Source organism: Scyliorhinus torazame, chromosome 3 (assembly GCF_047496885.1).
Source record: "Scyliorhinus torazame isolate Kashiwa2021f chromosome 3, sScyTor2.1, whole genome shotgun sequence".
Lineage (NCBI taxonomy): Eukaryota > Metazoa > Chordata > Chondrichthyes > Carcharhiniformes > Scyliorhinidae > Scyliorhinus > Scyliorhinus torazame.
In genome coordinates, this window is record NC_092709.1 from 264,841,583 (window position 1) to 264,856,965 (window position 15,383).

Sequence of the window (15,383 nt, forward strand, 5' to 3'; positions counted from 1 at the left end):
TCAGTAAAACCCCCATGGATTGTACATGACATGATTTCGCAAAATCAGCATAATGTAGATAAGTTCCAATGCTTGGGATCACACCGCAAAATGTGTCTTCATCTTTACAAAGTAGAGATTATTTCCAATTTCTCTATCTTGTTTATTGTTTTCTGCATTTTAGTGATATTAGGTGTTATGACTGACATCAAGAAATATTTGATCTCACTAGCGCCGCATCTGCATAGATCAGAAGAGGAACTGTTGTATGAGCTGATAGAACTGAACTTTGACCTATTATAAGTCTCTTAAGCAATTTAAGAATACACTGAAACTTCTGAACTGTTGAAGCTCAACTCAGAAATGTTTAACATGCTCATAATTATCTATTACACCAGTTAATCATTGCTGACTTTTCTATAGAACAAAATAAAACAAAGGTGTGTCTCCTTATTCCAGTCACTGTTTCTTTACTTCCGTATCACTCTGGAATTCTTTGCCGCTTTATGTTGCTCTTCTCTTTCCTGGTTTTTGTGTCTTTCTAATTTTCATTCTCTCTCTCACAATCATTGTAAACATCTTAAACATCCTGTTCTCTGTATTAGTTTGCATATGACTATTCTGGTGAGACAGAACATTCTGCCTGTTTCCCCTTCTGTATGGACAGAAATTTCCGATCCCCTGCCAGGTTTGCAGGTGGTGTTGCGAGGGATGTATATAATTCCTGGGTGGCTTTCCTGTCTTCTTCCTCCAACCTGCCCACAATTTTATGTGGCGCAAGCAGGACCAAGAGCAGCCCACCCTCCCTTGCCACAGTTGTGGTCCTTGAGGGCCACTTCCCATCCGGCCTCAATCTTGAGACTAGCAGGAGAGGTTCGGAGGGCGGGGGGAATGAGTAGGTCACCCTTCACGGGCCTTGGGAGGAAAGTGGAGGGTGGAGCCTCAACTGGTGCTCCCTCCTCCCCATCAAGACTTCCATTCCCCCTCCCTATCCGAGACGTCCTGTCGTATGTTCCCCATTCTCTTTGTATGCCTTTTAGAACATAGAACATACAGTGCAGAAAAAGGCCATTAGGCCCTTCGAGTCTGCACCGACCCACTTAAGCCCTCACTTCCACCCTATCCCTGTAACCCAATAACCCCTCCTAATCTTTTTGGTCACTCAGGGCAATTTATCATGGCCAATCCACCTAACCTGCACGTCTTTGGACTGTGGGAGGAAACTGGAGCACCCGGAGGAAACCCACGCAGACACGGGGAGAACGTGCAGATTCCGCACAGCCAGTGACCCAGCGGGGATTTGAACCTGGAACCCTGGCGCTGTGAAGCCACAGTGCTATCCACTTGTGCTACCGTGCTGCCTGTATTGCTTCATTCTTTTCCACAATCTATAATTTTCAATTTTTGCAAAATCCAAGTAATACGACAACTTAGGCTGTGGTCTATCAGAATCCTGAACTAAACCAACTCACACATCAACTATAAACAACTTAGACATATCAACCTTTATAAAAAATACACTGAACTTACTTATTTTAAAATATTGCCACTTGGTTTTACTCCTCAGTTCCGGACTCTGTCTTCCTTTCATTTTCATGATGAGCTATGCCGATCTCTGCTCTGCCTCTCTCCTATTCCTATCAGTTCTAGTCCAACAGTTTCCCATTTCCAAACCACTTTGATTTGTTTTCCCTCTTCAATTACCACCCTGTCCTGCTCCACTTAAATGTTTATCTGCTCATTTTCATTGTCATCCTCTCTCAGCTCTGCTCCCCTATGTTTCATGTTTTATTATACATGAAAGACATGAATAAATTGCCTTCACAGTGTGATTCATTTATTCCCTTCCAATCTTTGGATGTGTTAATCAATAAAACACAATTCTGCATGTATTCCAGGTAAAAACCTATTTCAGACTAACTAATCTAAAACGTATTGGTTATATCTTCCTCACTTACAGGCCATAGCATACATCAGCCTGAAGTCTACCCCTGTCTCTGTTTCTTTGTGAGAAAGATTGGATTGGATTGGATTTGTTTATTGTCACGTGTACCGAGGTACAGTGAAAAGTATTTTTCTGCGAGCAGCTCAACAGATCATTAAGTACATGAGAAGAAAAGGGAATAAAATAAAATACATAACAGGGCAACACAACATATACAATGTAACTACATAAGCACTGGCATCAGATGAAGCATACAGGGTGTAGTGTTAACTAAGTCAGTCCATAAGAGGGTCATTTAGGAGTCTGGTGATAGTGGGGAAGAAGATGTTTTTGAGTCTGTTCATGCGTGTTCTCAGACTTCTGTATCTCCTGCCCGATGGAAGAAGTTGGAAGAGTGAGTAAGCCGGGTGGGAGGGATCTTTGATTATACTGCCCGCTTTCCCCAGGCAGTGGGAGGTGTAGATGGAGTCAATGGGTGGGAGGCAGGTTCGTGTGATGGACTGGGCGGTGTTCACGACTCTCTGAAGTTTCGTGCGGTCCTGGGCCGAGCAGTTGCCATACCAGGCTGTGATGCAGCCAGATAGAATGCTTTCTATGGTGCATCTGTAAAAGTTGGTAAGAGTTAACGTGGACATGTCGAATTTCCTTAGTTTCCTGAGGAAGTATAAGCGCTGTTGTGCTTTCTTGGTGGTAGCGTCGACGTGGGTGGACCAGGACAGATGTTTGGAGATGTGCACCCCTAGGAATTTGAAACTGCTAACCATCTCCACCTCGGCCCCGTTGATGCTGACAGGGGTGTGTACAGTGTAGCACCGTCAATATGACGCGAGGCAGGTTGAGGTAATGTCAATTGAAGGCTTTATTAAGCAGAACTTTATCCCCAGCAGCGTGGTTACAGAATGCAGCTGCTGAGGGAAATGGAGGGAAAACTGGGTTCTAATACCGGCATTTCTGGGTGGAGTCCAGTTGGTGGCAGATCCTATCAGGACCTGGCATCCCTCCACCAATAGCCTGTCAACACGTGGTGTACCGTATTACCCCTAATACATACCACCACATTCACCCCTTGTTGAAAAAAAAACCCCGCGGGATGGTAGTTCGCATGGTGGTAGGGGTTTACAGAGTCGGTACTGTCCTGTAACTTTGAACAAAACACAAAATTATCGCTTCAACTGGGCCAACGGGCCAAACAGGGTCGGCATGATGCCATAATTATAACAAGACACAATAACTGAAAACTGGGCCAACGGGCCAAACAGGGTCGGCATGATGCCGTAACTATAACAAGACACAATAACTGAAAACGTTGAGAGTTAAAGTGATTCGATGAGCCGGATGGGCGCACTGGTCGTCCTTCCGATCGTCTCGGGCGTGGTGGTGATGGCGCTGGCTTGAGTCCCGTCGACTCTGGGAGCGTAGCGCTGTCCCCTGTGTCCTTACTCCTGGGCGGGTCTGGGAGGAGAACCGAACCCCTCAGGAAGGGGGTGGCTGTGGGATGAACCGGCGGGAGTGAGGAGGTGGTGATTGGCGTTGGGGGGGTGTGGGTAGCTCCGGCGGGTGCCAGATCTCGCAGGGAGACCGTGTCCTGTCGGCCATCGGGGCACTCCACATAGGCGTATTGCAGGTTGGCGTGAAGGAGATGCACCCGTTCCACCAACGGATCTGACTTGTGCGCCCGCACATGTTTCCGGAGCAGAATGGGTCCCGGAGCTGCTAGCCAGGTCGGAAGTGGCGTTCCAGAGGAGGACTTCCTAGTAAAGAGGAGGAGGCGCTCGTGAGGCGTTTGATTCGTGGTGGTGCACAGCAGGGACCGGATAGAGTGAAGGGCATCCGGGAGGACTTCCTGCCAGCGGGAAATTGGGAGGCTCCTATACCGGAGGGCCAGCCGGACGGCCTTCCAGACCGTTCCATTCTCCCTTTCTACCTGCCCGTTCCCCCGGGGGTTGTAACTGGTCGTCCTGCTCGAGGCTATGCCCCTGCTGAGCAGGAATTGACGCAGTTCGTCACTCATAAAGGAGGACCCCCTGTCGCTATGGATATAGTCGGGGAAACCGAACAGTGTAAAAATGGTACTGAGGGCTTTAATGACCGTGGATGCTGTCATGTCGGGGCAGGGGCTGGCGAAAGGGAAACGGGAGTATTCGTCAACGATGTTCAGGAAGTACGCGTTGCAATCGGTGGAGTGGAGGGGGCCTTTGAAATCCAAACTGAGGCGTTCAAAGGGTCGAGAGGCCTTAACCAGGTGCGCTCTATCTGGCCTGAAAAAGTGCGGTTTGCACTCAGCGCAGATCTGGCAGTTTCTGGTGACTGTTCGGACGTCCTCGACGGAGTAAGGGAAGTTGCGGGCCTTAAGGAAGTGGTAGAAACGAGTGACCCCCGGGTGGCAGAGGTCCTCGTGGAGGGCTTGTAGACGGTCCACTTGTACATTGGCACATGTGCCGCGAGATAGGGCATCGGATGGCTCGTTCAGCTTTCCGGGACGATACAAGATCTCATAATTGAAGGTGGAGAGTTCGATCCTCCACCGCAAGATCTTGTCGTTCTTGATATTGCCCGCTGTGCATTATCGAACATGAAGGCAACCGACCGTTGGTCAGTGTGGAGAGTGAATCTCCTACCGGCCAGGTAATGCCTCCAGTGTTGCACAGCTTCCACTATTGCTTGTGCCTCCTTTTCCACTGAGGAGTGGCGGATTTTTGAAGCGTGGAGGGTTCGGGAGAAGAAGGCCACGGGTCTGCCTGCTTGGTTGAGGGTGGCCGCCAGAGCTACATCCGATGCGTCGCTCTCGACCTGGAAGGGGAGGGACTCGTCGATGGCGCGCATCATGGCCTTTGCGATATCCGCTTTGATGCGGCTAAAGGCCTGGCATGCCTCTGTCGTCAGGGGAAAAGTAGTGGACTGGATTAGTGCACGGGCCTTGTCTGCGTACTGGGGGACCCACTGGGCGTAATAAGAAAAGAAGCCCAGGCAACGTTTCAGGGCTTTGGCACAGTGGGGGAGAGGGAACTCCATGAGGGGGCGAATGCATTCAGGGTCAGGGCCTATCACTCCATTACGCACTACGTAGCCCAGGATGGCTAGACGATCGGTGCGGAACACGCATTTTTCTTTGTTGTAAGTGAGGTTCAGGGTGTGAGCGGTCTGGAGGAATTTTTGGAGATTGGCGTCGTGGTCCTGCTGGTCGTGGCCGCAGGTGGTGACGTTGTCGAGATACGGGAACGTGGCCCGTAAACCGTGCTGGTCAACCATTCGGTCCATCTCTCGTTGGAAGACCGAGACTCCGTTCGTGACGCCGAATGGAACCCTTAAAAAGTGGTATAACCGCCCGTCTGCTTCAAAGGCAGTATAGTTGCGGTCACCGGGACGGATGGGGAGCTGGTGGTAGGCGGGCTTGAGGTCCACGGTGGAAAAGACCTTGTACTGTGCAATCCGATTGACCATGTCGGATATGCGGGGGAGAGGGTACGCATCTAGCTGAGTGTACTTGTTGATGGTCTGACTATAGTCGATGACCATCCTCTGTTTCTCCCCAGTCTTAACAACTACCACCTGGGCTCTCCAGCGACTGTTGCTAGCCTGGATGATGCCTTCCTTCAGCAGCCTCTGGACTTCGGACCGGATAAATGCTCGGTCCTGGGCGCTGTACCGTCTGCTCCTTGTGGCGACGGGTTTGCAATCCGGTGTGAGGTTCACAAACAAGGAAGGCGGTTCAACCTTGAGGGTCGCGAGGCAGCAGACAGTCAGTGGGGGTATAGGGCCGCCAAATTTAAATGTTAAACTCTGGAGGTTGCAGTCGGGGGCGTAGGCGCGGGCGTTACGCGAGGCCACATCGAGGGATGTCGCCAGGGCCCGAGCTTCTGTAAGTCCCAGAGATTCTTTCTCCAGAAGCCTCTGGCGGATCTGGGAAGAGGCCAAACCTGCCACATACGCATCGCGGACCAGGAGCTGTGTGTGTTCACTCGCTGTTACCGCCGGGCAGTTGCAGTTTTGACCCAGGATCTGCAGGGCGTTATAAAACTCGTCCAGCGATTCCCCCGGAAATTGCCGTCGTGTGGCGAGCTGGTAGCGAGCAAAAACCTGGTTGGCGGGCCGGATGTAGATATCCTTCAGCGCGGCGATGGCACCGGTGAAACCGTCCTTGTCCTCGATAAGGGAGTAGACGTTAGGACTCACCCTGGAATAGAGGACCTGCATCTTTTGGTTGTCTGTCGGTGTGCCGGGGGCCGTTCGGAGGTAGCCCTCAAAGCATGCCATCCAGTGCATGAAGATAGAGGCCGAGTTAGCTGCTTGGGGTGCGATGCGCAGGCACTCCAGGGTGATTCGGAGCTCCATGTTCCCACGTCGTTTTCTTCAATTTAAATTCTGCTTAATAAATTGTAGCACCGTCAATATGACGCGAGGTAGGTTGATGTAATGTCAATTGAAGGCTTTATTAAGCAGAACTTTATCCCCAGCAGCGTGGTTACAGAATGCAGCTGCTGAGGGAAATGGAGGGAAAACTGGGTTCTTATACCGGCATTTCTGGGTGGAGTCCAGTAGGTGGCAGATCCTATCAGGACCTGGCAACCCTCCACCAATAGCCTGTCGACACGTGGTGTACTGTATTACCCCTAATACATACCACCACATACATTACTTTGCTTCCTGAAGTCAATTACCAGCTCTTTAGTTTTGCTGGCATTGAGGGAGAGATTGTTGTCGCTACACCACTCCATTAGGTTCTCTATCTCCCTCCTGTATTCGGACTCTTCGTTATTCGGGATCCGGCCCACTATGGTCGTATCGTCAGCAAACTTGTAGATGGAGTTGGAACCAAGTTTTGCCACGCAGCCGTGTGTGTACAGGGAGTAGAATAGGGGGCTAAGTACGCAGCCTTGCGGGGCGCCGTTTGGAGGAGGTGTTGTTCATTCTTACTGATTGTGGTCTGTTGAGATCAAAATTCCCTAAATCAAGGAGTCATCAGCGACAACTTGCCGTCTTTAACATCATAAAACATTCACAGGAACATTACCAAACTCGGACAGCGAGCCTCATACAGGATAGGTTACCAACAGCCTGGTCAAATAGGTAGGTTTTAATTGCCTTAAAGGAGGAGGGAGGTGGAAAGGTTTAGGGTGGAAATTTCGGATCTTAGCCCCTTGGAAGCTGAAAGTACCAATGTGAGAGTGATGCACATCTCAGATATCCAAATTGTGGCAATTAGAGCCGCAAAGAGATTTGGGCAGGTTGTGAGGCTGGTGAAAGTTATAGAGATGGTGGCTCACACAAAATCGGCAGTCTTTTTGACCATACTTTCTACGGACAGCCACACCCGACCTCCCTGTACAGCCATTACCCTCCCTTCCTGGTGCAGCAATGCACTGACCTTCCAGTACAATCACTACCTTCCCATCCTGGCACTGCCAAGCCCTGTCTTCCCTGAATAGCCGCCATCCCAGTTCATGCAACAGCTCAGCCTCACCCTGGTCGAACAAAACAAAAAAAGCAGCTCCAACTCACACCAAATTCCCCAGAAAGATTAAAATTAAAGCAAATTACTGCAGATGCTGGAGATAAAATAAAAACAGGAAGTGACAGAAAAACCTAGCCGGTCTGGCAGCATCTGTGAGGAGAGAAATTGATTTACAGAATTAACGTTTTGAGTCCAAAGCGCTTTGAGTTCTTCGGAACCACCCAAAAGCCTATGTGGCCATCTGCACACCACCTTCAATCAGCTATGAATATGAAGGGCTGGTTTAGCACAGGGCTAAATCGCTGGCTTTGAAAGCAGACTAAGGCAGGCCAGCAGCACGGTTCAATTCCCATACCCGCCTCCCTGAACAGGCGCCGGAATGTGGCGAATAGGGGCTTTTGACAGTAACTTTATTTGAAGCCTACTTGTGACAATAAGCGATTTTCATTTCATTTCAATTCATGCAAATTCTTGTTTGCTGCCGATTTAATCACAAAGATACAATTTAAAATGGCGACAATGGACAAAAGCTTCAGGCTGTTCACAGGCGGGATCTTCCAGTCCCCAATCGCGCACCCCTGTCCTGAGTTTCCAAGCGGCGTAGGGTGGATATAATGGGAAATCTCATTGACAGTGGCAGGACCAGAAGTTACTGCCACTGGTCAATGGTGGGCCGCCTCTCACTGAGAAACACGCCACGGAAAGGCCAGAGAATTTTACCCCATGTGTTTTGGTAAGTTTGCATGACATTAAAAGTAAGTTTCCTCCATTTGCATTTGGGATCCATGATCCACCTTTAATCTACCACCAACATAATTCCTAACTTTCATCCCACCTTCAGGAAACTGCCATTTATTTGCCCCCGCCGCCTCATTTTCCGCTCCCGGGAGTTCACTGGATTCCAGCCTGTTACTTTCCCAGCAATGTATTTGTAATCCTGCAGATGGCGCCAGCTGACATTTCCATTGCAATAGGGAGCGTTGACAGAAACCTTACACCATGGCTGCTTTGTCAGGCAAGACCTGATCAAAGGACACTAAAAATGTTAGTGTCAACAGATTGTATTACAAGAAAATTATTTCACACAATACTTACAGTTACAGATTTATGCTCCTGGTCCACCCCTCCTGCGACACTGAAACCCAGTCCAGCACCTTCTTCTTTGTTCAACACTATGATATAAATGTCTTCTTTACTCTATTCTCAGAGAATAAAACAAAAATAGTGTTTACCTAATTTTGCATTACAAACAACCTATGTAATATTCTCCCTTAATATAGGCAAGTGCCAATCATGGAATCCCATAGTCCACGGTTCAATTCCCGTACCAGCCTCCCCGAACAGGCGCCGGAATGTGGCGACTAGGGGCTTTTCACAGTAACTTCATTTGAAGCCTACTTGTGACAATAAGCAATTTTCATTTCATTTCATTTCATTTCCATTTAAGGAACCACACCCTGGATTTTCCCTCATTTTATTTGTTTAAAGGTCAGGTGATGGTTAAGATAAAAATCTTAACAGGTCCGGGAGGAAAATTGGGTGATAGAACATGCTCAGAGTCAAACTGCTGTTGCGGACGGGAGATCCTGACAGCAGGTTCTTATTGACTACCTTTGGCAAGATTGTGGAGATGGGCTGGACTTGGACACCATCAGAGTTAGGATCTTCTGTATGTAGTCCTGATACTGAGATACATTCAGCCCATTATGTCTGCACCTACTCTCAAAAATAGCAAATCACCAGTCCCAGTCCACCAATCTTTCCCTGTAGCCCTGCAAATGGTCCTGATCCAATTCTCTTTTGAAAGCTTGCTCTATGCATCTGTTTATAGAGCCCAGGATTCTACATGCTCTTTTAACCACTTTTTCAACCTGCCTTACCACTTTCAATGATTTGTGCACATATACCCCCTGGTCGGTCTCTCTGTTCCTACACCCCATTTAACTTTGTACCCTTCATTTCATATTGACTCACCTCAATCTTTCTACCAAAACATATCACTTCTCAGTTCGCTGCATTAAATCTAATCACCATGTGTCCATCCATTCTACCACTCGGGCGTCAGGGCAAAATCGGGATTGATGTGGGCACCAACCCGAAGGCAATGCTCCAACCCCCGGAATCAAGGTACATGCCGCGTGCCAGTGGGAGCATGAAAACTCATTTGCATTCATTTAGCAAACCCGGCGCCCTGTGCTCCGGTCCTCCATGATTCTCTGGTCCCTGCCACTGGGCATCATGTGGCACAGATCATTTGTGGCCTCTACCAGTGTGGCTCTGGCATGGTGGACCCCCAGGGAGTTACCAATTGGTCCACCGCGAGGAGCACGCTGGTAGAGACCATTTGAGCCCAGCTGAGGGCCAACTCCCCACAATGCACTCCCTTCCGCTCCCCCCCGTCCCCCCAACCCCTGTAAAAGGGAGCTCCCCTCAGGGACCCCTGTAATAGAGAGACACCCCCCCCCCCCCCCCCGGGACACCTGTAAGAGGGAGACTCCCTCGCATGGACCCCTGTAATAGGGTGACCTCTCCCCAGGGAATATAATTGCATGGCAAGGAATACGGAATTGCTTGTTGGTTTGTGTTCCCAGGAGGATTGCAAACCGGTTGCAGTTCACCTCCGGCGGGAGAGCATAGTCTCCCAAACGGAGAATCCAACCCAATTTGGCTTGTACTGGCCCCAAGTTCAACCTGCCTGTGGCTTGAATAAAATGAATGAAATTGACAGTGGACCTGTAAGATAACATTTTCATTCAGTGTGACTGAATGGGCAACACACAACTCGGTGTCATTTGCAATCTTAGTAAAGTTAAAGATGACTTAGAACCATTGAACCATAGAGTTCCTACAGTGCAGAAGGAGGCCATTCGGCCCATCAAGTCTGCACCGACGCTCTGAAAGCACATCCTACCGAGGCCCACTCCCCCATTTTAGCCCCATAACCCTATCTAACCTATACATCTCTGGACACTAAGGGGCAATTTTATCATGGCCAATCCACCTAACCTGCACATCTTTGGACTGGGGGAGGAAACCGGAGCACCCGGAGGAAACCCACGCACACACGGGGAGAATGTGCAAACACCGCACAGTCACCCAAGGCAAGAATTGAGCCCGTCTCCCTGCCGCTGTGAGGCAGCAATGCTAACCACTGTGCCGCCCCACGACTTGACAGAATCAGGCTACATTTAATTTAGAGATTTAACTTAATTGGCAAAAGCAGAGGACAATCAGTTTAGCTTGCCAACTGATGAAACAAAATTCTATTATTTTCAGTCAATTTTTAAAAAGAATTAAGATTCTGTTATCTATTAACAGTCATTCATAAATCAGATTCAATTCATTAGAAATAGTTCCCTTTTTTAAATGATTGGTAATAAATCAAAATGCCATCGGCAGTGCAACAATTGTTAAAATACACAGAAAGAATAGTAAAATTCTATAATATTGTGTTGCAAGCAAGTTATAGCTGCAATGTGCAGGAGCATCTATTGATGTTCAATATGGAAACCTCATTTGTCTTTTAAAAATGTGAATGGTATTGTTGGTGCAAAATTGACTAATACAATCTTTTAAAAAATAAATTTAGAGTACCCAATTAATTTTTTCCAATTAAAGGGCAATTTAGCGTGTTCAATCCACCTACCTTGCACATCTTTGGATTGTGGGGGCGAAATGCACGCAAACACGGGGAGAATGTGCAAACTCCACACGGACAGAGACCCAGAGCCGGGATCGAACCTGGGACCTCGGTGCCGTGAGGCTGCACTGCACCACCGTGCTGCCCAGACTAATACAATCTGAGGAAGGATTGTTATGAGAATTGATAGGCATGTAAAATATTATTGCATGCCCACAGATCTCAAGGGCACAAAAGGGAGTGAATTTTGTCTTCAGTGGTAACGCGGCCTATTTTATAACCTGTCGAATTTCTTTAAAAAACAGGGCTGGTTTTTAAAAACAGGTCCATGCTATGCTATATCGCTCAAGACCAACATCACCCCACAAGGCATTTATGGGTAATTAAGTTAGCTGCTGGAATGGTGCTACAATAATATACACTGTCATTTCTGAGAGGCAGGTATACAAAATGAGACACAAGGGTCTCCTCTCCGGCTGTAAAACTTATGCTTCAATATTAAGCAGTTGACATTAAAATGAGAAACGTTATTGCAATTAGTTACTTTTCCCCCAAAGAACTGAAAACCTTGAATAATGCTAAAATTGGCAGCTGATGCCACCAGCATCTTTCTCAACAGTTTTTGTCTCTTGTAATGCCAGCCTACATGGTACTGACATCTGGAGCGAAATTCTCCATCCCGCCCCGCCACATTTCTGCCCCGACCCGCCGGCAGGATGCTCCGTTACACCGGTCGGTCAATGGGGTTTCCCATTGTGGGGCAGCCCCACGCCGTCGGGAAACCCCCGGGCGCCGGCAAAACGGAGACTCCCGCCGGCGGAGAATGACGCCCCAGAAGTGTACCTGCTAGAAAACAACAGAAACCAAACAGAAATCTGTGATGTGTCCTGCAACCCTGACTTCTGACGACTCAGAATGCTGAAACTTCTCACCTCAGTTACTGTCTTGGCTTCCTGGATTATTTGTGTGATATCTGCTTTAGCCATTATCGAGGACAAAACAGCTTGTACTCTCTGTTTCTCCTGGGTGGAATGGGATAAATCTTCAAGACTGGAAAACAGATTTTAAAGGTTTAAGCATGCTGTAGGTCAAGTGACATTACAAAGCTGCTCAAATAGACAATGCAGTTGAATGGATTTATCTTATCCTACAAAACAGTCCCTTTTAGCTCACAAGTGATGCAACCGGAATGGTTGGTTGCATGTTCCTGGCCAGGAATTACTGATTTTCAGAAATGCAGTGGAGTGGAGACTCGAGCCGAGATTTTCCAGCCCCATCATGGGGGGGGATGTGGTGGATCAGCCAAAAGTCCATTGACATTCAGCGGGACTGGAAGATCCCGGCGGCAGCAAGTGGTGCAGAAAAATCCCAGGCCGAGGGTAAAGGTCAGAGCTCTGCCCTCTGCACTCAGGGGGAGAATAGACAGGGAGAAGAAACTATCTGAAAAAAAGAACGCAACTCTGACTTTGCAAAGAAATTTTAGTTCTTTTCAGAGGCTCCTTGTGTGAGGCAGTTTTTGGGAACTCTTGAAATTCTGCAAAAGGAATGTATCTCTCTGTCTGGGCAAGGAGCTAAAAAAGAAGCCCCTACCTCCAGAGACATGGCACTCTCCCAAAGGATAACTTGGCAGCTGCTCAGAAAGGATAACCAACAATTAAAATATATAATAATAGAGAGCTGTTTTTTGTACAGAATGATGTTTTGGCTCTGACAACCTTGTCACTAGGAATGTTAATATACATTCTCCTCTGTGAAATCTGCCCTCCCTTGACCCGAGTAATCAAATAAACAATCAACACAGCCAAGGTAGAGCAGCACGGTGCGCTGAGGACCCGGGTTCGATCCCAGCTCTGGGTCACTGTCTGTGTGGAGTTTGCACATTCTCCCTGTGTCTGTGTGGATTTCACCCCCACAACCCAAAGATGTGCAGGTTAGATGGATTGGCCACACTAAATTGCCCCTTAATTGGAAAAAAAAATAATTGGGTACCCTAAATTTAAAAAAAAACAGTCAAAGTGATTGCCCACAGTCGCTTTCCTCCAACAACAAGGCCAGTAACATTTACTGTTACCCGAGGGACGGGGATCCTCTTTTCAAGCCAGATAAACTAAGTTTGCTGCAAGCAAAATGGAAGCAATTACTAAAGTCTCATTCACATATTTAAATAAAGGGGTGATGTTCATGTATTTGTATTAGTCATTCTGAAATTATTAATAACTGCTGCACATCGCATCCAAATGTTAATGCGCTAATCGCATTACACGACTATTCAAAGCTCCAAGCATCATGCAAGATCAGTACAGGGATGTAGATTAATGGTGGAATCACAAAATTAAGTTTACCAGAAATTTAAAGTCATGTGACAATTGAAAGGCAATGGAAGAGTAGGGGAGCAAACAAATCCCTGTAGACTCTGCAACAGTTCAAGAGAGGTTTCAACTTGGTAGTTTTTGCCTGGACAAAAGGCTTAGAGAGTTAAGACGTGACAGGCAATATAATAATCTAGCCTTTTATATAGGGTGTTTCACAAACTTTAAGCACTTCACAGCAACCTTTGAATTGTAATTTCGGGGAGGTGATGGTGTAATGGCATTATCATTGGATTAGTAATCCAGATACTCAGGGTAATGCTCTGGGGACCTGGGTTCAAATCCCACCACAACAAATGATGAAATTTGAATTCGACAAAAATGTAATGGTGACCATGAAGCCATTGTTGATTGTTGTAAAACCCCCATCTGGTTCACAAAGGAAATGTGCTAACCTTGTCTTGTCTGCCCTACATGTGACTCCAGACCCATAGCAATGCGGTTTACTCATTCTGCAGCAAGCCACTCAATCCGAGGGCAATTGGGGATGGACAATAAATATTGGCCCAGCTACTTATGCCAACATTCCATAAATTTTAAAAAATGTAATATTGGCACAGAAGCAACCAATTTGTGCAAGAAAGGTGCCGTAAATAAAAATGACTTTGATAATTTGTTTTTGTGATGCTGGTTATTTCGTAAGACCCAAGAGACCTCCCCTACTCTTCTTCAACTTGTACCATGGTGTCATGGTCAATTTAGCATCCCATCTGACAGACAACCTAAGTGACAATGCATGGTGCTGCGTATGTTGTTGTGAGAAGGGTGGCCTTGTTTGCCAATTCTATACCACCAGGTCAGCATTGTAGAATAGCTGGAAGAGGGTAGAGGCAGTGTCACAGCTGGCCAGAACAGTCGTTGGCTTGGTCAGGGTTTTACTTCAGGTGTTTTAGCTGTTTACCTAAAACCTGGACCTTGTGAAGGCAGTTACCCACAACTGTTGTCATGTGGACTTAATAATGTTGAGACTAATACGTTTGATGGTAATTTAGTGCAAGAAGCCATTTACTGACTGTTACATAGAATATACAGCACAGAAACAGGCCATTCAGCCCACCAGTCCATGCTGGCATTTCTAATCCACTCAAGCCTCTCCTGTCCTTCCTTAGCTACATCTATTAGCACCTTTCTCTCTCATATGCTTTACTAGATTCTTCATAAATGCACTCATGCTATTTGGCTCAAGTACTCCCTGTGGTAGCGAGTTCCACATTCTCGCCATTTGATTTCTTGGTGACTAATTTATATTGATGTCTAGTTTTGCACCTCACCACATGTAGGAACACTCTCTCTACTCTATCAAAAGCTTTCATAATTTTTAAGACCTCTGTTAAGTCACTCCTCAAGCGGCTCTTTGACCCGGCCAGTTGGTCACCTTGTCATACATTCTATCATCGAGTGCCACTAAAAGCATGGCATTCTGTGACTGGGGAAGACAGCTGGAAGAGATTAGGGGAAATGTCACAGCTGGCCAGAACTGTCATTGGCTTCTGAGGAAGTATCCACTCGCAAAAATCACATATATATTGTAAGGATCACATATAGTTTCTGTAACACTTTCCCATCATCACACTGAGTTGCTAACACCATGATCTGTTAAATGTATTTCATTAAAAACTCAATCTAAGTACCTGCAATATTCATCACTCCTGTAAGTGGCGCTATTAATGTCATTTAGAATGTTAAGGGTATTACACACAATGGTGGTTGTTCAAAGTGAACTTTATATCAATCGCCGATTGTGTATTCTGACTACTAGGTTTACACAGATTGTTCAAAGTTCCCTCTGAAAACGGTTTTCTCCATAACTGAAATTTAGAATGTCCAAAGTAATGGTTTAAATTTAAAAAATCGAACTAAAAAATAAAAATACATAGTTTGAATTAGCATGATGATATTTATCCATTGGATAACGCTGAATATTTTAAAATATCTTCTTGAACTTTTTTTTACATGATAGTTCCAGCCACCTGAGCTTTGTCTTGATATTTTTGCCCA

At 46.8% G+C, this 15,383-nt stretch overlaps 1 protein-coding gene across 1 annotated transcript in view; it reads right to left on the reverse strand.

Moving 5' to 3' along the window:
- pdzd2 (PDZ domain containing 2) overlaps positions 1 to 15,383 on the reverse strand; it is an 809,599-nt gene that overhangs the window by 12,675 nt on the left and 781,541 nt on the right. Inside the window, 2 exon segments of the mRNA XM_072497206.1 lie at positions 8,472 to 8,573; positions 11,949 to 12,066. Of these exon segments, the coding sequence (XP_072353307.1) occupies positions 8,472 to 8,573; positions 11,949 to 12,066 (220 nt within the window).